The sequence below is a fragment of the Ictidomys tridecemlineatus genome, chromosome 4 (genome assembly GCF_052094955.1).
Source record: "Ictidomys tridecemlineatus isolate mIctTri1 chromosome 4, mIctTri1.hap1, whole genome shotgun sequence".
Classification (NCBI taxonomy): domain Eukaryota; kingdom Metazoa; phylum Chordata; class Mammalia; order Rodentia; family Sciuridae; genus Ictidomys; species Ictidomys tridecemlineatus.
In genome coordinates this window covers 129,436,200-129,458,147 of record NC_135480.1, presented here as the reverse complement: position 1 = coordinate 129,458,147, position 21,948 = coordinate 129,436,200, and the positions used below count along the sequence as shown (strand labels likewise).

The window sequence follows — 21,948 nt, the reverse complement described above, 5'->3', positions numbered from 1 at the left end:
CCAACCAGAGGAAGGGGTCAAAGTTGCTCAACTTCTCCCAGTACAGTTGCCTACCCTCTGTGATGGCTGCTTGACCCATCCATAGTCCAAATCACCCAGAACCATTGCTATCTTGTGAATATTTGTCCTGGATCCTTAAAGATGGAATCCTTTCTTGTATATCCTCTGACTAATGTTTTTCCTATTATCCAGAGGAACTTGGGGGGAAAAAAAAGGAAGGTTGCCAAATAGGATACCTGTTTCTTTTAAATAAAGTGTTGATTTTGAAATCCATCTATTTCAGAATGTTCCTAAGGAATTACCTCAAAGTCTTCTTTAGGAAAATAAAGTCTTCCTGAAGCTCTTCAAGATTTCTTCTTCAGTTTTAGAGTCTGAAACTTCACTGTGACACAGTATACATGGGGAGAATGTTATTTATTCAGATGGATGGGGCCCTTTCAATCCAGGAAATCCTAACTTTAACTCCTTCTATGAATTGTTTTCTTCTCAAAACACAGTCAGTTTAACTGTTTTCTCCTCTTGATAAAATAACAACACACTCAAGAAAGTCACCAACTATATTGACAGGAATGGGAAAAGGAGAGTTTGAAAGATTTTTCGCAAAACACCTAGGTATTTCTCCAAGCCTATTTTATAAGTTCCTGCAGTATTTCAACTTTTATTAGAAAACAAATGATTACTGAATCCAAATATTGGATTTGCGCTGTCTCTCCCTCCCTCCCTCCCTCTCTCTCTCTCTCTCTCTCTCTCTCTCTCTCTCTCTCACACACACACACACACACACACACACACACACACACACACACACAAACTCGTCTCACCCACATACACACTAGAATAAAACAGCTGAAGCTGTGCAACCCACTCTGATGGCCTTCAGTACAAACCTTCAGCCTAATCACCCAGACAGAGCCAAAGTGAGCCAGGACCAGGTCAGGGCATCCCTGTCCTCCCTCAGTCCCAGGCCATTGCCCTGCTCCATGATGAACCACCACTCCACTTGAAAGGTCCTCACTAGTCAGAATTCCTCTGCTCTGGACAGTTAGCCACTCTTGTGATTGGTTAGGCTGCCACTGCCTTTTTTGTAAATCATATATCTATTGTTATTATTATTTTGGTATCAGGGATTGAACTCAGGGGCACTTAACCACTGAGCTACATCTCTAGCCCTAGTTTGTATTTTATTTAGAGACAGGGTCTCACTGAGTTGCTTAGCGCCTAGCTTTTGCTAAGGCTGGCTTTGAACTTGTGATCCTCCTGTCTCAGCCTCCCCAGCCTCTGTAATTGCATGCATGCACCATTGCTCCTGGTACATTATTTATCCTTAAAATTCAAGTTTCACTTTAAAGTCCACTTTTAAAAAAAAATTCGTTCTGGGAACAAGTTGATTGTAAAAGATTATTATTCAGAAGTTCATGTTAGAAAGTGGTATGGTTTAGATATGGTTTGAGTATGTCCCCCAGCGACTTCTGTGTTGGAAGCTTGGCCCCCAGGGTGATGAGAGAGGTGGTGGGACCTTTAAGAGGTGGGGCCTAGTGGAAGGTGGTTAGGTCACTGGGAGTGCTGCCTTCCAAGGGATTCATGTAGTCCTCATTCTATTTCAGTTAGTTCACATGAGAGTAGGTTGTTACTAAAAAACCAAGGATAGCTCATGAAGCCTCGTGCCATGTGAACTGTCCCTCTCACATATGCTCCCATCATGTGTGTATTCTGTCATGTTGTGATGTAGCAAGAAAGACCTTGCCAGAGGTGAGGGGGTACAGGTGCCATGCTCTTGAATCCCAAAACTCTGAGCTGAATATGCCCATTTTCTTTATAAGGTACTCAGTCTCTAGTATATTGTTATAGCAACAGAAAACCTACTAAGATAGACAGTGAATAATTTTTCTCTAGTAAGTGGTCTTTTTTCTGAGCACTACTCTAGATTTCCTAAGTCCAATATGGTATCTAATTTCTAACTGAAAACACATAACCACTGCATACCCGGCTCCAGAGGATGTACCCTTAAACTCAAGCTTCTATAAATTAATAAATAAATCTTTAAAAAGCCAGATAACCAGAAAGTCAGAAAGAAATAGGCAAAATACTTAATAGGCATTTAACAAATAGGAAGGATACAACAACTACATGAAAATCTTCTCAACTTCTTTATGATCAAGGAATTGTAAATTAAAGCCATTAGAAAGTATTAACATATTCATACAATAGCTAAATTAAAAAGACTAACAAAAACAAGCACTACTAGGAATGTGTAACAAAACAACCCCCATATACTACTATGGAAAGGCAATTTGGTAGAACAAATCTGGAAAACACTCTGGCATTATCTACATGCAATAAAAATGTTTGGCCTAAAATATAGCAATTTCACTCACAGATAGGCAACAGCAACTAATGTATGTTGTAACAAGACATATGTAAAAGTTTCATAGTAGTGCTATTTGTAACAACAACAAAAAAACTCAAATATCTATAAAGAGATAAAATAGAATACTACAGCCATGAAATAAATGAATTGAAGCTACATACAACAAGATAGATAAATATCACAAAAAATAAAGTTGAACAAAAGAAGTCAGACAAATTAATAAACAGTGTATGGTTCTAGTTCCATGGCATTCAAAAATTGAGAAACTTGAAACCAAAATTTTAGAGGTCAGAGATGTTTGGGTCTTAAATTTAAGTCTAATTCATCTTGAGTTGGCTTTTGTATATGGTGAAAGACAAGGGTCTGATTTCATTCTTATGCATGTAGATATCATTTTCCCAGCACCACTTATTGAAGAGACTGTCCTTTCTCCATTGTATTAATATCATCTTTGTTGAAAACAAAATGACTGTAAATGTGTAGATTTACTTCTGGGCTCTCTATTCTATTCCACCAGTCTATGGGTCTGTTTTATGTCAATGACATGCTGTTTTGATTACCATAGCTTTATAGTACAGTTTGAAGTTGGGCAGTGTGATGTCTCCAGTTTTGTTCCTTTTGCTCAAGACTGCTTTGATTATTTGAGGTCTTTTGCAGTTCCATATGAATCTTAGGGTTGTTTTATCTAGTTCCTCATCCTCAAAATCTCATTTTTTCCTTTACTAGGCCCACATATGACTGAAGTCAGAAATTCTGCACTGAGGGGAAATTCAGGTAGGAGACTGAGATAGAGCAAAGCAAAAGCTCATCTTTAAATAAAGAGAAGAGCCAGTATCTCTGCTTTGAGTTTAACTACAAGTCTCCACTAGCTAAGCATTTAAAAGATCTAAATTTAAAAATCATACACAGAGAAGGGCTTACTAGAAATGTTCAGAGAAGGCAAAGAGATCAAAACCGAAGGAGAAAAGGCAGGGACCCCAGTAGCCTGAGGCCCCCAGCTTACTGAGGAAGAAACATTTAAAAATTGGTTTTCCAAGAAGATACAAAAGCAATTAAATGGAATTTTTTTTCCATTTCCTCAAATCTCCCATTAGATATTTGTTTCTGGCAAAAACTCTGTTCGGTAATGGAAAATAAAGATTTTCCATCCTTTTAAATGTTGTACCAGAATATGTTCTGCTAAGATTAATAGTGTCTCTAATGAGACATTTAGAGGAAAAGACCAGTGATTAGTAGAATTCTCTTTTTAAGAGCTAGCACTTCTCCAAAGAGATGTTTTTCTACTAAATGAGGTGAGGTCAAGTAATTAGGTATTTCACTATATATCTCTCTCCTGCCTGTTCTGAATTCTTTTAGCCAAAGAGGAACAACCTCTCTCCTATTGATCCTCCTTTAGCACACTATCACACAGAGTGCAAAAACATATAGCCCCAAAGAATGAATGAAAGTTATTATCTGCCACTAATAATGGGATGAGGTAGGGGCTTTTCCAGGAATGACTTGGGCTACTCAGAGTGCAGCTGGCAGGCAAGGGAATGGATTTGGGTCCACCTGACCTATTTGGTACCTACAAGGTCCAGAATTAACTTCAGAGGGAGAAAAACAATATACTGTTCTCTTTTTGAAAAGCAAAATTCTCAATTTGAGTTAAATTAATTTTTGTTACAACTTGGTTGCAACTTAAGATTTAGCTTTGTTGTAACTTTAAAATTTTCTGCAACACTGGCTTCAAATGTTTATAAGCACCCTCAGGACTTGCCCTTCAACAGGTTAGGATTTTAGCACCCATGAGACTCCATAGAGCACTCTGCATTACAGCTTGGCCGCAGAACTGGAGGGCTGCTAGGAAATCTGTTTCTTCAGTCCCATCCTTGACTCTCTGTATGAAAGAAGATCTTTCTTCTTCTTGATGTCCTGTCCCCTGCCATTGGCATGGGCTACCCTGCCATGGTTGGTATCTGGAGTGCCTCAGAGGGACTTCTTCACTAAGTTCTCTAGTAGGTTAAAGATTTGGCTAGTGGGCCTCACTGTCCCCCAATCCCTGACCTTGGCAATTTCCTTCTCTTTCCATCATTCCACCAAAAGCCAAAACAATTGTGAGTCTCTTATTGGAAGGCCATTTGGGATTTTAGTATATTTGAGTTTCTTTGCAACTTCAGTTCTCAAATGAGCTCAAAAAAAGGTTAATTTGTAGTTTACCTTTTGCATTGGTGTTAGTTTGAAGTTAGGGGAGATAAATATTGCATGCTTTTCTATATCTTAACTGGAAGTGAAATGCTCCACTTCCAAGTTTTTACTCAGAGAAGGATGTTATCTCTCATAAACCCCTAAGGGGCTATTAAGGACCATCTCTATGCAGAGCATTTGATAAAACACTGCAAATTTGGATAACTGCCATGCTCAGAGGGAGACAGTACAGTGGTGATACCCCGAGGTCATGCAGGACCACAACTTAAGGAAAGCAGCAGCTGAGAAAGATTAGAGAGCACACTACATAGAAACTCAGGTTTCTATTGATTCATAATTGTGTAGCCTTGGAGAAGTTAATTTCTCAGAACCCAATTTCCTTAACTGTCACAACTGGCAGTTGGTGGTCACAAACTCAATATGTGGAGGCAGAAGGTGAACTGACAGAGCAGGGAAGATGGCGACTCAGAGTGCAAATGATTTTTCCAAAGGGTACTGTTGCTGAATGCTGCCCTATGAGTGTCAGGAATCCGGGTCACTAAATCCCCCAGTTGTAAGCCAAGCTAAACCTTTATGGCAACAACTTTAAAAACTACTATTTGGCCCAAGGTACATACATTTAGGTCATAATGTGGCCCAAGGACTTTCATCTTATATCCCCTGATTTGGACTCTAAGGGTCCTTCAAGTGTAGTAATTAGGTATCAATCTGCTTTTGGGGGGGCTGGTAAAATCTCTTGAGATTCAAAGGCTCTGAATGGTAGTTGTAGCTCCCTTCCATTAATAAAAAGTAGGAAGAAAACTAATTATTGCTATATAGATATTCCCTTTTAGATAAAATCTTTGAATGCTTGAGATCATGGGGGAGTGTGGGTGACCATGAGGACCCCAGCTTGATGGTGAGGCAGTTGAAGATTTGCAGTAAGCAATTCAACACTACAGCAGTTCTCCATGCAGAGTTGCCCTATGTGTGTTGTATGAATGGACAGGTGCAAAGATGAATGGAGGCATGGAGGAATCATGGATGGCAGGGTGTCTTAGTGAATGATAGGCACTGCTATTAGTCCCCTCAAAAGTTCAGTCTTTAGCTCTACCCTGTAAATTAGAATTACATATCAGGAATAACCACAGGATGTATTAACCCATTATGTTCCATCATCCCATTTATGAAACACCTAAAAAATTGAGCAACAAATATATCATTTATGGTAACTTTGAAATAAATATTTATGTTTTTAGAGTTTTATTATTTTGATAAAAAGTAATAGGTAAATGATTTGTGGTGATATTCATTACTATTATTAATGAAGTAATAATATTAATAAATGATATTTGTGAATGATTATTAATGACATTAAAAAGAAGTTTAAGTTATGATTTCCAGCCTATTTTAATTCACCTGTGTCAATTTCATTGAAATATCACAGAATGGATTAAGTAATGACTGACTCCTACTTTTAACACAATCCCACTTCTTCCTTCATAGCCACATTGCACCGTGGTATCAAGGCTCATTCTCTTTTCAAGTCACTTTGGCCAGATTTCACCTGTATATAAAACATTTACAACTTGGATGCATACAGCATTTGCCTGTGGTCCATTTCTCTCTAAAGATGTCCCTAACTCTAGACCACAAAATGCAAGGATCTAGTTCTCATAGGAGGAGCATGTGATGCCAAATCATTCTGTCTCCATATTTGTAACAAAGGTTTTATGTTAAATAGGAACAGAGAATGAAAATGGATTTGATAACCTATCAGAAAGAGAGATTTGAGGGTTTGGGAAGGAACTGGAGAAGGGAAAGAGGGAGGAGAAAGGACAGAAAGAAAGCGTATCTGAAGAAATGGATTATAAAAAAATTGAAATTCCCCCTCTTCCTTTTACTCAATGAACACTGTTCTCAAAGCTGACAAAAACATTTCCTAAGGGGGCTCTTGTGATCCACTCATCAGAAGAACAGCTAAAGATTATTTTTCATAACAGGGCACTTATTTCTAGAAAGCTAAATATTACTATCACTCCTTCCTAGGAAGCCAGGGCACATGATTTACAGAGAATGTGAGACTTGAGAAATAGAGATAATTGCTCTTTATAAAACACACTCAATGTCACGACTGTTTCCAGCACAAACTTCATGCACTAGACCACTGCAGTGGTGGCTAACTGGATGACTTTGTTGCACTTCAGGAGCAAGCAATGTGCTTCATCAAAACAGCTTCACTGAAAGTTGAGCTTTTGAATATTTAAAATCTCATGGCCTTGGACTGAACTTAATGTAATTTTTTTTCTCCTAATGACAACCTGATAAACTGGTGATGAGAAGATGAAAGACAGAGTAGAAATTCTAGAATAAATGCCTCCAGAGAAGTTTATCCAGGCTCCTTACAGTGAAATCTCTTAATTTTTATACTGAACCTCCTCTAAGAACCCTCGGGACTAATGGAATAGGTATTTCCTCTGAACCCAGATGGTTATGATTAAAGCTGTGGAAAACAAAAACCAAGAGGGCCAAAAATAGAAATTAGTAATCATGTCCCCAGAGACTGTGGTGATGACTCCTTCCAGCCACTAGAGGGCTCTAGAAGGAGGAATAACCTGTTCTTAAATCAGTCCCAGTTCTAGGACCTCATCTCTACACCCGAAACTCAATAAAGTCTGTAAGTTAAAGGAGATTCTTTTTCATGCACATTTTGTTTAAATACAGCTCTTGTTGTCTTAAAATCATCAGGAGACGGAAAAGTGAAGCAGAAATTGAATCTAGACCTACTCTGCCATGTTCAGACCAGGAGACAGAAAACTAGGAACAGTGGAGTAAATCTGGCCCACCGCCTGTTTTACCAATAAAGTTTTATTCAATGATGGCCCATTTGTTTAAAATCATCTATGTCTGCTTTTTCTCTACAAAAGCTGAGGTAAGTAGCTGTAACAGAGACCACGTGGCTCAGGAAGTAAAAAATATTTAACTACAACTTATCTAGAAGAATTATTCAGAGTCAATCCATTTTAGCATTGACATCTGCTCAATAATGTGAATGGCACATCTCCATATCCTCTCATTCACAAGAGGCCCAAAATGGCTCTGGGAAGTCTTTTTAAATAAGGCTCTATTAGCTATTTAGTGATTCCAATGGCCAAAATCAAAACACCAACAGCACCAAAAACTGGCAGGGATATAGAGCAACAGGAACTCACATTCATAACTAGTGGGAATACAAAATGGTACAGAGACCTTGGAAAATAGTTTGACAGTTCTTGAAAAGCTAAACCTATAGAATTTAGCAATCAGGCTCTTTGGCATTCACTCAAATAAGCTGAAAATTTATGTCCACATGAAAATTCACACACAGGCGTCTGGGGATGTGGCTCAAGCGGTAGCGCGCTTGCCTGGCATGCGTGCGGCCCAGATTCAATCCTCAGCACCACATACAAACAAAGATGTTGTGTCCACCGAAAACTAAAAAATAAATATTAAAAATTCTCTCTCTCTCTCTCTCTCTCTCTCTCTCTCTCTCTCTCTCTCTCTCTTAAAAAAAGAAAAGAAAATCCACACACAGTAACATTGCTCAAACTTGGAAGCAACCAAGTTTTCCTTCAGTAGGTGAATGGATAAATGAACTACGGTACATCAGACAATTGATTACTATTTAATGCCAAAAAGAAATGAGCTATTGAGTCTGGAAAACACATGGAAGAAGTATAAATACATATTACTAAGTGAAAGAAGCTAATCTGAAAAAGCTACATGCTGAATAATTCCAACTATGATATTCTGGAAAGGTCAAAACTACGAAGACACAAAATGATCCATGATTTCTAAGGATTAGGTAATAGTGATAAATGATTTTTATGACAGTTAAACAATTCTGTATGATTCTTTAATAGTGAATACATGTTACTATACACTTGCTCCAACTCATAGAATATACACCAAGAGTGAGCTCCAATGTAAACTATAAACTGTGGGTAAATAAAATGTATCCATGTGCACATCATTTATAATAAATATAGCACTCCAAAGAGAAACATTAATAACTGTGAGGCCATACATGTCAGGGGGAAGAAGGCAGATGGGAAATCCTTGTTGAGGAAATCCCCCTCAATTTTACTGTGAACCTAAATTTCTCCAAAAAGTAAAGCCTATTAAAAAAAAGGAAAAAAAACAAAGGGGGGGGGCAAAAAAAACAAAAAACAACTCTATCAGTCAGTGACATTGTGAAGGTCATTAAGGGTTGTTTAGCAGCTGTTCTAGCTCATTTCACCTTCTAGACACTGGGTAGAATTGCATTTCCTTGCTATTGGGCAGGACCTTGGGACAGCTTCTGACCAGTGAATTTTAAGCAGAAGTGACATGCATCACTTCCAAGTTAGGCAAGACTTTCCAAGGCTCTCTTTCCCTTGGCTCAACAGCTGGCAAAATAAAGCTGATGACTGCCCTGAGTGACAATGATGAGCAGAGTCCCCCAGCTGACCTCAGGTGGACAAAACAGAGCAAGGAAGTCTTTCTTACAGTAAGCCACTGAGCTTTGGAGGTTGTCCTCAGCAAAATCTAGCTGACCTCGACAGATTCAGAGGTGACCAACAACTACAAAGTACTATCACGTTTTCAAAACCATGGATTCTCTCTATCCTGCCTTCCGATGCAATCATAGATAAAGCATAAGCCATATGGCATTTAAGGAAGAATAGTGGATCCAGGCATGAATCTTAATCTTCACACACCAATCTCTTAAATATCCAAGCAGTCTAAGCACTTCATCCAAGGAAACCATTACTCAAATCTCAGTTTTCCATTCTGTTTGGCAGTACCTCAAAACTGCAGAACCTCTCACCTTCTTCCCCCAAAGAACTCTCTTATTCCTGCCTGTCTGCCAGGCCATTTAGGATTCACCTTCAAGCAGTGTGTAGCCTCCTTGGGAAAGTCCCTTTCCCTCCCTGAGAAATGTACCCCACCCACAGTAGAGAAGCTTTTGTCCCTTCTCAGTGAGCATAGAATTTGAATGATTCCACTCAATTAAATATCTGGGAAAGGATTTTGAAACTGCTTCCCTAAGGTGAAAATGTTTCTCTCTTTGTAAATCATCCTCATCATTTCTGCTAATATTTAAGCAACTCTATTACTGTATCTCGTTTTCTTTCTCAACTGGTTCAGTAGCCAAGTTATGTATTGGGGCCCTGCTACCCCAACAAAAGCCACCTGGCGTCTTCTCAGGAAGTCTCTGTAACAACAGGTCGATGGCTGCGCATCATCCCTTTGCTGTGAGGAGGGTCACGTGTACAGTGGTCAACTTGGAGACTAGGATTCATGCCCGGGTGCCGCCTAGCATGGGTCTCCTTCTTCTATGAACCCCTCTCACAGTGGAAGTGTGCAGAGTAACCCAACTGAAGACCCTGTTCCCCACATAACATCAACACATTCCTATGTCCACCAACCTCCAGAGCAGCCTCGACCTCCACAGCAGGCTTTCCATCCAACTGCAGAATACTCCTCTTCCTCTGCACTACCACTTTCTTATACTCTTCTTGTCCTCCCCTCACAACCTAAAATCTCTCTTTGCAGTGTTGAGGCAGAACCAAGTGTGTGTGTCTACTTGGGAAAGATAAAAAAAAATACACAGGAAAATATGCCCTGGAGTTGCCCTTGCAATGTCACATGATGCCTGACAGTTGCATCCCTTGGAGTTGTGACTCTGACCCCTCCCTGGGGCTTCCTGGTTGATACACAGAGCTGCAGTTCTGATCAAGCCACGGAAATTACTTCTGAGATTTATAAACAGTGACTGACTGGTCCCTAGATCGCAATGACCACTTTCAGAGATCTCAACAAATCTGGGAGCTGGTACAGGTCCAATAAAGAGCTTTCTGATTGTTAAAAATAATCTGGAATCTTTCAGTTTACCTACTTCCTCATAAAATCAGTTTGGTCACCAAATCTTACTGCCATGTCTCTCAAGATTTTTTTTTTTTCAATTTTCTTTCCTTCTATTCTTTTTCGGGTCCTTGGCTCTCTGAATGGTAGAAATCACTTACCCCTCCTCCTCTCCCACCTGGTGTCCATCCTCGCAGGCCATTGCTATGGTGACATCGTGAAACATCTGCCCAGCTACCTGCCTCTCAGGACTGATCAGCAAACGGGTAAAAGTGTGGATGTTGGTGTCAAGATGCAAGTCCTGAGTCTGCTAATAACCATCAAGGGAAGTCCTTCGACCACTCCAGGCTATACTTTCCTCATCCCTCACTGAGAACACTAATGGTGCCCACCTCATAGTGTTTGGGAGTCCTAATGGAATAAGGCATATAAAGCTCTTTGCATGGTGTTCTGGCATCCAGTAAGTACCCAAGTAATATTTATTATAATGTGTTCTAAACATTTAAGACCCTGAAAATTCTGGTTATAGAAGACCTTTCCTACCAATCCACACAATGGATGCAATTTCTTCATCCAAGAGCCCTTACTCTATGGTCTCTAGGAAGGATGCTCCTATGACATAGACCCCTCACCCAAAATATTGGAACTTTATTGTTATCTCTAGAACCCTAGTCTCTAAAATGTAAAAAGAAGAGTGAGGATTTCATATATTTTCTCACAAAACTTTTCATTAGGAAGCAATACTCTACCCCATGGAAATGGTAGGCTACTTTCTAAAACAAGTATGTTTTGATGTCTAATTATTTTTACTTCTAGGAATGAAGGCTACACTTTCCAAGCTAAAATATGCAGCCACTTTGAATGCCCACACTTCACCAGAAGGGGGAGTGTCTGCATAAAATAGGAAGCTCTAGCACTCATTCATAATGGGACACTTTTGTTCCAGAATTCATCAACCAGTGACACTATTTTCTTCATAATTACCAGAAGCCCAGATGATGAAAGCACCTCAGATCTTGCAATTCTTCATCAATATTTGTCATAACATTGCCTATGCTTACTATTATTATCAAAAGGATTTCTTCTATGATTTGCACAGGATCTAAACCCTAATGCAGACTAGAATATCTGAATTATCTGAATTCCAAGTGGGTGATGATTCTTAAGCATGCTTCATTTTATTCCACATAGCCTTAAGAGCACAGACTCTGCACCCAGGATGCCTGAATTTAAATCCCAGCTCTGACACTAGTCATGTGTAAGATGCTCAATCACTCAATCTCTGTGCCTCAGTTCCCTCGTCTATAATATGGGAACAACCATAGAACCTATCTCCTAGGTTACTGTGAAGATTAAATGAAGTCAATATATACATGATGCCTAGAACACTGCCTGGTACATAGTGAATACTATGCAATTTGGTACTCCTTCCACGATGACTCTGTACTTACCATCCTGAAACATCTCAGACAAGGAAAGGAGGAGCAGGCACTGAATCCTATCATTTTGGGAGCAGCATGAAAAACAGAACTTTGCCAATGGATTCTTCTCTACTTAAAGTCAATGCTTCCATCCACAAGAGGAAAAGAAGCAACGCCAAATTCAAAATTGGCAAGGATGATTTATTTAAGGGTGGTTAGAAACCCTTAAGTAGGAGAAAACGTGTAGCTCTGTAACTGCTGACCATTCCTAGACCATTCCCCACACTACTGAGATTATTATTGACAGAGGATATCCGGGTGTCCTTGACAATGCTTAGATAAATTGCTTTGCCACCTGAAACAGTCTACCTATGTGTTACAAATATTCTTGCTTCACATGACTTCCACAGTTCCTGCAGTAAGAATGCCTTCTCATCTCTCTTTCATAAATGTCTACCCACATTACCTGAGTTCGTTTTTATGAATTTCCATGATTTTTCTTTCGAGCTTCTGTGACTGCTTGGGGAAGATTTCAAACTCACTGATGTAATTCTCAGGATGCTCATCAGGATCATAATCACCAAGCTCAGCTGTAACCAGCAAAAAGTGAAGAAAAAGAGAAAGATTAAAAACAATAGTATGGGGGCTGGGGTTGTCCCTCAGTGGTTATAGCTCAGAGCACTTGCCTAGCATGTGTGAGGCACTGGGTTCAATTTTCAGCACTGTATATAAATAAATAAAATAAAGGTCCATTGACACACACAAAAAAAATACAACAAAACAAAACAAAACAAAACAAAACCCGGCATGGTCAAGGTGCATGTGGAATGTCTCATTCATCCAAAAGAAGATCCTGGAATAAACTCATGCAAACCTCATTTGTACACATGGAAAGCCCACAGCCTGGGTATCTAGAGACTTGTGTTCAGGTTTTAGTCTAGCTCCATGAGCTTTGGCACTTATCACCCTGTTCTGGGTCTTGTTTTCTTTATCTGTATACTGAAGCAATTTAAAGGATTATTTCTTGATGGGGGCACTGATGGCATTTGGAAGGACTGAAGAGTTTTATTGTTTCAGATTTCCCAAGGAATTGTAGGACATTTGACAACTCAACCCTTCAGACACTGAATGTTGGTAACACACTCACTGTGACCATCAAGAACACCACTCCCCAGAAGGTAGCCAGAGGGTACAAGACTGAAGTTAGGAGGAATATGTTCAAGAAGTCTACTCTACAACAAGGTTATACAGCAGTTAATAACAATGTATAGTATATTTGAAAACCTCTAAAAGAGCAGACTTTAAGTGTTCTTATCCTCACCACAAAAATTATAAGTATGTGAGATAATGCATATAGTAGCTCAATTTAACCATTCTATAATATATACATATTTCAAAACAAAATTTTGTACACTGTAAATATGCAAAATGTCGTCCATTAAAAATTTAATTTTTTTTAAACTAAATGCCTCTCTGATATATCTAGGAAGCAGCTATCCTGGGAAACTTCCTGAAGATTCTCTTCACAGTTAATAGTCTCCAAGATCAAGAATCCTCTGGCTGGAGCTGCCAGCTCTGAGGTCTATGCAGTGTGACTCATTCAGTGAAAAAAGAAAAAAGAAAAAAAACACAACATGAAGAAATCCAAGGAGAGTGCATTTAAACACAAATGGATTGCTCTTCAAACAAGAGTATCCACCTGAGTACTGAAAGAACATTTGGGATTAAAGCTGTTGCAGTATTCTAATGCAAGGCACCTCTGGAGAATCTTTAAGAGGAAAAAGAAATGCCTGCCCATCTCCAAGCATCCTGAGAATCTAATAGAAGTGGGTGCATAGCCTATGGCCCAGAGAAACCAAGGCTATGTCTGGCTGTAGGAATACTTTCTACTGATTCCACAAGCTTGCTAAGTAAAATGAATAAGCATCTCAGACAGAAATAAAGAATATAGTCCAGGAGAATAAACTAAAGATAGTGTACTTGTCAACGTGATCCCAGCAGGACTTTGAAGTGAAAAAAAAAATCTGTATGCTTTCAGCACATTTGAAAAATCACACCAACTCCATAATATCTATCTACTGCTCTATCAATGTCAAATCAGCTAATGATAGTAAAAGGACAAAACCAGAGGAAAACAAAGCTCTTTGAAAGCTTTTTAATATAATTCAACTTGTACAGTTCTTAAAACAATCTAGGATGAATATATACATACTGAGGAAGAATTTTAAAAATAAGATCCAAAATACTATTGATCATGAGAGGGGTGGAATTGATCAATTTGATCAAATCAAAATTGAATTATTTCTGTTCACTAAAAGACATCATACTGACGATACAGGAGGTGTCATTTTGAAATAATATGTTTGCAAAATCTGAAGTTGACAAGGGCTAGTCTCTAGAAGACAGAAAAAATCTGGGCAAATCAATGAGAAAATAGAGTGGAAGACCAACAGAGAAACGGTCAAAGGATATGAACAGGCAATTCACAGACAGGGACATGCAAAGGGCTAGTATATGGAGAAATGCCCAAATTCATTAGTAATAAGAGATATGCAAACCAAAACAAGATGTCACACAAATACCATTGCCAAGAAATTAGGAAGTTGGCAGAAACATGAGAAAACAGAAACATTTATGCACTTCTGGGGCTTCTCAATACATGCAATTCTTCTAGAGAGCAAGGTGGGAGTATTTAGCCAAATATTATGACTCAGAAATCCCTCTTCTGGGCATATATCCTAGAACATCTCTGGGTGCAAGAAAGGATATGTTCAGGGGTTTTTATCACAACATCAATCATGATCATCATAAGTGGGAAGCAACTTGGGTGTTCATTGTTTGTGGGACTGATAAGTAAAACACAGGAGATGCACCCTACAGGACACACTGGTGGTTAGAAGCAACAAGACATGTAACTAGCAACACAGAGAGATCTCCAAAATAGTATTCTAATCATAAAGGAAAGAAATCAAATGAGTTCTAGAGCCCCATTTAACTAATGAAATTTAAAAGTATAGGCACACAAAGCAATATTAATCACTTTACAAATTATAGGCAAAGACATATGTGAACCCAGTTGTCACCTTTAGAAAAGGAAATGGAGAATAATGGGAAAAAGGTAAGTGGATCAATCAATAAATAATGCAAAGGGACCAATGATGAGAGTGGACCAAGAACTCATGATTAACTCAACGTAAGTTCCAAAAGAAATACACCTAAGCTGTGGAGTTGGCTGTGGACCTAAAAATTTAGGAAACGGTACACCAAATGCTCCCATTTCCCATAGGTAATGAGGTAATGGACCCAATGTGAAACTAAGTTGTTTTCAATGCTTGCAGAGTGCTTGGTGAGAAGGGGCCTTGTTGATGGGGTGCATTTCTATTTCCAGGAAAATTTGTGAGATACAATAGACTTTGTAGAACTACATTCTGCAAATAAGTAGCCTGGAAAATGCCATAAAACTTAGAGAAGAAATGCCATGGAGAGTATAGGGTTGCCTCCCTATCAGATACTGTTCCCTCCTCCCCTAAAGCTTGTCTTTAAGTTCGACTTCAGCTGAAAGTGAGCACAGTCTTTTAGTGAATAAGGACTTCTCACTACTCATATCAAGAAGAGGGAGCCATTTGTAGTTCTCTCTTCTCCACACGACATTAAGGGTGAAGTTGTATGAGAAGACACAGCACACTGGATGGCCAGAGGTTTAAAACAGGCCCTAGCACTTTGCAAATTTAACTGCCAGAAGAATTCAAAGAATCTGAAGGAAAAGGATGTGTAAGAGGGCTGGAGTTGTGGCTCAGCGGTACAGCGCTCGTCTAGCATATGCGAGGCGCTGAGTTCGGTCCTCAACACCACATAAAAAAAAAAAAAAAAGGATGAGTAAGATCTGGTGATGGTAAGGATAATGTGCAATGGCATTTTCCCCAGTTGGGGGAAGACTCATTCCAAAAGAACTCCAGTTACAGGACAATAAAGTTTCAGAGTCAGCTCCTTCTGGAATCTTCCCTGACCCCCTTGCTGAGCCAGAACCCTCCTGAGGGCACTATAGCAGGAACCAACCCATGTGTCCCTCCATGTAGTCATCAAAACATAGGCACAATGGTCTGCTTACTTGCCTGCCCTCCTATAAGTACCCTGTACTGCAGTGCCTGACACCCAGCAGCTACTCAATAATTGCTTGGAGGACACATGAATGAGGTAGTAAATACCTTCCCAACAGGCAGTTGCTCAATCTTTCTCAGTGTAGAGGGAAAGCACATGTCAGAGAAATTGAGCAAAGTATCCTGGCTCATTCGACAGCTTTCATGGAGAATCTCCAGTGTGCAAGACACAGGAAAGCTGCAATAAAGAGGCATCCCAAGTCTTGCTCCTATGGAATTAGATTCTACATAGAGAATCTAGAATGCCCCCTGCCCCAATAGGCCCACAGGTTAAGTACATGATCATCCGCTTGGTGGTATTGGGAGGTAATGGAAATGTTAAGAGATGGGACCTAGTGGGAGTTCTTTAGATCACTGGGGTGTATTCTCAAAGGGGACTGTAGGACATCAGTTTCTATCACTTTCTTTTGCTCCTGGGTTTGCTCCTGGGTTTCCTCAGCCACATGCTTCCACCATGATGTGCTGTGACAAGCCCAAAGCAATGAAGCCAAATGACCTTGAATTGTAACCTCTAAAACTGTGAGCCAAGGTAAACCTCTTCTCTTTATAAGCTGATTACCTCAAGCATTCTTTAATAGTATCAGAAAACTGACTAATAAAGGAAGAAATACAATAAGCCCCAAAACAACTCAGCAAGAAAACTTCAGGTATGTGTGCTTACAAGACAACCAAACTGGGGTATGGGGAAAAACCTGGACAGAAGGGAGGCTGCTTTATGTTAAGTGGACCAAAGAAGACTTAAGAGGAAGGAGTAGCTGCACTGAGTCCTGAGTAACTAGCAGGAGCCGAAACATCCACTGGGACTCACAAAGCAAGAAGAAGAGATAAGATCAATATTTACGTGGTGCTCTTTTGTAGAATGAATAGGAAAACAAAAAATGTTCCCAAGAAAGAATAAAAATAGATTCTAAGGATTATGTATGTTTGTTTTGAAAATTGTATTATGAAAAGACATCCATTTTGCATGCATTGACTATGTTCCTTAGATTCACGTAACAAAACTACAGGTAACAAAACTCTAGAAGACTGACTGTTTTCTACACACTCAGAATACACTGAAGCTTAGCACACACTCCTTAAACAGGCTTTAGAATATCACATAACCTCCCACTTTCTAGTCAGTGACTCTACCTTCCTTATTACTCTGCATGAATAAGTGGTTCTGAGAAAGCCCATCTTTATCTGCATTTGTTAGTGACCTCCAAAGCTACTTAAATATTCAGTCTAAGCACCAGAGAACTCTAAGAATTCAGCTGTTACTGAACTTGCTACAAATGACCCAGGGGTTGTACTGCATTTTAGAGACAAAAGGTTCTTTCAAGGTCTTTCAGTCCATTTCCAACTCTACTTTCTTAGCCACATCTGTGTGTGTGGTCAATAATAATAGCAATAAAAGATGAAATAGGGCCGTGCTCATCTGGATGGAATTTTGTGGCTTCGTTTGAAATATAAACAGGATGGAGAGCTTTCCATTATAGATCTACATTGAGCATGCCCTTGGAGAATTGACAGTAATTCACTAATGCCTAAATACATTCTGAAATCCTCCGATGCTAGTCTATTGCTTGGATTAGTATCGATTCCCTTTTCCTTTCCTGAGACAGTGCACCTGAACCAGAAGTGCACCATCTTCACCACGAAGGAATACAAATGTGAGATTTTAACAGATCTTCACTCTGGGGTAAAAGAAATGGCTTTCTCAAGCACATTCTCCACCTCACAGCCCATGGGACTACTTCCCATCGCAGAATCACTCTAGTTCTGAACACTTTAAACCAGAAAATATCCAAGGGATTTAACATTTCTTCCAACGTTTTGTTACACTGCACTAGGATGCTCCAAGGGAAGGGAAAAAGCAACACACAGCACACTCCCCAAAGTATATGTTTGGAAAGCATAACCCCCATACAGTGAGGTTCAGAGATGGAGCTTTTAAGCAGTGACGAGATCATGGAGGATGTAACTTATTAGTGGATTAATAAGGAATGTACTAGTGAATGGTAGCTATAAGCAGGCATGGCGTGGCTGAAAGAAGTAGGTTTCTGGAGGCATGTGCTTGAGGACTACACCTTGTATCTTGTCCCTGACTTCTCTCTGCCCCCGTCACTGCCCTGGTTGCCATGAGCTGACAGCTTTCCTCTGCCACACCCTTCCACCATGATGTTCTGCCTCACCTCAGGCCCAGAGCAACGGAGTCTGCTGACATGGACTGAGACCTCTGAAACAAGAAAGAACTCAGAATAAAAAAATAAACTTCTTCTCCTCTAAGTTGTTCTTTCGGGTTTTGCAGACTAACACCCAACACTCATTTCAGAATACTTAGAGAACAGATACACCTGGGAATAGGGTCAAAGGAAGAATTTCACAGCACAGGATGTCCCACGAGCACAGAGGTGGGCCACAGTGAGATCCCCAGGAGAAGGTCAGAGTCTCTCTTAAGCAATGAATGAAATCTGGCCTTGTGACAGGTAGATGATTGTCACCTGTGTTATTCTTTCTAGATCCATCATAAACTGACACACACTCAGGCACTAATCTCTCTCTCTCTCTCCCCCCCTTCTATGTTTCCCTCCCTTCCCTTCCCCCCTCATAGACATGCCAAAAGCATTCTTCTACAAATGGCTGGATCATCAGGGTCTCTCCAAATAGCCCCTGTGGCCAGCTGCCTTCCAACAAACCCCAGGGAACAGCACACCCAACCCATACTTCATTTGAGTGCTGGGCACATCCCCAGCAATGTGCTGCCTCAGGAACTAGAGGGCCTTCTCTCAAACACTGTCCTTACAAGGTAGAAGCATCTAGAAGCCAACCTAGGTCTCTGCATTCACTATTTCCCACTGATCTCTCTCCCTGCAGCTGGTTTAACCCTAAAAAGAACAGCAGCCACCACTGAGGTTCCTGCACTTCCCCCCACCTGGTGCAGAATGGTCTCATGAAATCACACAGCCAGGGAAGAAGGTTGACCATTCATTTAATAGATGAAGACACTGGAGCATGAAGCACTTAAGTAATTTGTCTATGGTGAAATAACCAGGAAATGGGAAAAAAGGTTCAAACTGAGGTATAAGAGATAGTGAAACTAGTTTTCACTTCATTTTGTTACATGGCTAGAAAAACTGAGGAATTAGACACAATATACATGCACATGCATATACATTGGAAAATATACATTTACATGATACATCACATGAAATACACACACGCATACATATACATACATGAAATATACATGAACACATATACACATGTTAAAATGCACATATACACAATATGCACAAGAAAATATGCATGTACACAATACATACAAGCACGCATAGGAATATTTATTGTACACACAGTCAGGTACACATGAAAATATATGTGTACATATACACATATGAACATATACTTACACACATATATACAAACACACACATGGAAATATATATATATACATATATGATGAGCAAATATATATACATATATATATACATACATATATACATATCTCCATCCTTTGGGGATGACTTCCTTATTTGAAACTTACCTTCCTAGACACGGTTTCCCCCTCTCAAAATGCCCTTAGACCTCATGTTTGGTAGTTAGAATTCAAAACACAGAATATTCATACCTCTAGAGAATTTCTTAAATAACTACATAGTTCAGCAACTTTGAAAAAGACACTCTGCACCCTATTTAGGGACTTTGTAGGACACTTTGTCTTTGCAGAGGTTGCTGTGAACATCTCAAACCAGCCTTCCACCAAGATTCCACTGGCTTCGGACAGAAGTTGAGCGAGGGACACTGTGCTACATTTGCAGTCCCACCACACCTCCAACCACAGACATAACAAGATGGGCACAGTTTGGGGAGAGGGGAGGCATGGGACAAAGCTCTGCAGCTTCAGGTAATGATGGGAGAGAGCACAGTGGGGCCAGACTCACCTTGAACGATACAGGCACCCAGGTAGGCAGCATCAGAAAAGGAGCACAGCAGTCGACCATGAAAAATATCCCTTTTAATTTGCAGATACAAAAGATACCTGCAACACAAAAGCAGAAACAGTCGCTCTAAGTTTTGGCAAAAGCCTGGAAGAAGTAGGAGGATTGTTCATGCTCTGCCTACAGGGTCACCAGAGCCCCACCCAGCCCCAGGCGGCAGTCTAGACATTCCAAGCAGAGAAAACCCTTTAGAAAAACCAGATTGTCTGTAGCTAAACAGATCTTATCAGATTTCAAAGCTATATGGGCTCAGCCTTTTTCAAAAGGCATGAGAAGAATTAACGGAAGCCACAGGGCCCAGCAGCCACTGCTCCCATACAGTGACAACCATGGCCAACATCATCATCACCTCAGATATTGGGCACCCAAGTTCCATTTGAAATGAAGAATCAGGAAACAGATTCAGTTAGTAAAAAGACTAGCATGTAATTTCTCATTGGTAGACAGAAACATTAATGAATTAAAAAAAAAAAAAGGCTTAGTCACAAGGCCAGAAAGCCAGCAGATTCATGATTAAAGTTGTCATCTGTATCCTGTCCTCCTCTCCAGGGATGTAGATGCCTGCAGAGGCCAGGCAAACCTGTGGCCAGGGAAATGGGCTGGTGCAAGATGGCCAAGAAAAGAAAAGCAGAAGGTGGGGCTCCCTACAATGAGGGCAGTCACCTCTTGGCTCCAGCCCTATGGAAAGTATGTGCCCAGTTTCTCAGAAAATTGAGCTTGGGACAAGGATGTGAGGCTCCCCAGAGCTTTGGTCTCTCCTCATTATGAAAAAGCAGTTGGCGACCTTTGTGTTTTGAGACAAAGCCCATGAACTTGGGTCCTTGCATTGTGCAGGTTTTTGGCCTTGGTTGGAAAATAGATATGTATGATAAAGTGTTGAATTTCACAAAGAAACTTGGAAGATCTACTTCAGCAAAATAATGAAATAGCAGAGATGATGGAACATTGGGAAAAAATAACAATGGGTAGATGAAAAAGCAAACAAATGATTACATGAGGCTACTACTAACTTTGGAGAAAAATGAAAGCATGCAGAGGAAAAGAGTTTACAATGTATTATTTGGCTCAGTGAGTAATATTGATATATACTTAAATTAACATTGACCCCTGGCTTAACAAAAACTTATATATAACCAGGTCATGGGGGAAGAAAAGTGAAATTGGGATAGGAGAGATAGACTGAGTGGTTTTTCACCATGGCAGGAAGTCAGGAGACAAGGACTAAAGTTGGCAAATCAAGAAATAATGGTATAAAGGGGATGGGGTGTAGCTCAGTGGTAGAGCACTGGTCTAGCATATCCACTATCTAGAAAAGTTGAGGGTGCTAACCTTTAGGGAAAGGCTGAGTATTGGGAAGGTGGGAACAGGGGGATTGTTTTAATTATAAACCTTCTAGTACTATTTAACTTCTAAAATGATACACATGGAAGTGATTATTTGTGTGTATGTGTGTGTGTGTTCCTTTGACTAAAAAAATAGTTTATTTTTAAACTTAAAAGTACATCGAGATTAGATTCACAAGTGAAACCTTTGAATTTTAAGTGTTACAACAAATTGTTTTCAAAACCCAAAGGACTTAAAAGCAGCATACTACAGGGATACGGCCACATCAATGTTTATAGAAGCACAATTCACAATAGTTAAACTGTGGAACCAGCTTAGATGCCCTTCAATAGATGAATAGATAAAAAAATGTGGTGTATATATACAATGGAATATTACTCAGCAATAAAAGAGAATAAAATCATGGCATTTGCAGGTGAATGTATGGAGTTAGAGAAGATAATGTTAAGTGAAGTTAGCCAATCCCAAAAAACCAAATGCTGAATGTTTTCTTTGATATAAGGAGGCTGATTCATAATAGGATAGGGAGCGGGAGCCTGGGAGGAATAGACAAACTCTAGATAGGGCAGAAGGGTGGGAGGGGAGGGAAGGGGCATGGGGTAATTAATGATGGTTGAATGTGATGA

General features: G+C 39.8%; 1 protein-coding gene across 3 annotated transcripts in view; it reads right to left on the bottom strand.

Moving 5' to 3' along the window:
• Nucleotides 1–21,948, bottom strand: part of Frmd3 (FERM domain containing 3) — a 245,933-nt gene that overhangs the window by 62,969 nt on the left and 161,016 nt on the right. For all 3 annotated transcript variants that reach the window (XM_005340906.4, XM_005340905.5, XM_078047420.1), the window contains exons 5-6: nt 19,922–20,019; nt 12,308–12,431 (exon numbers count right to left, since the gene is read on the bottom strand). In XM_005340906.4, the coding sequence (XP_005340963.1) occupies nt 12,308–12,431; nt 19,922–20,019 (222 nt within the window). The remainder of the gene's footprint in view (nt 1–12,307; nt 12,432–19,921; nt 20,020–21,948) is intronic.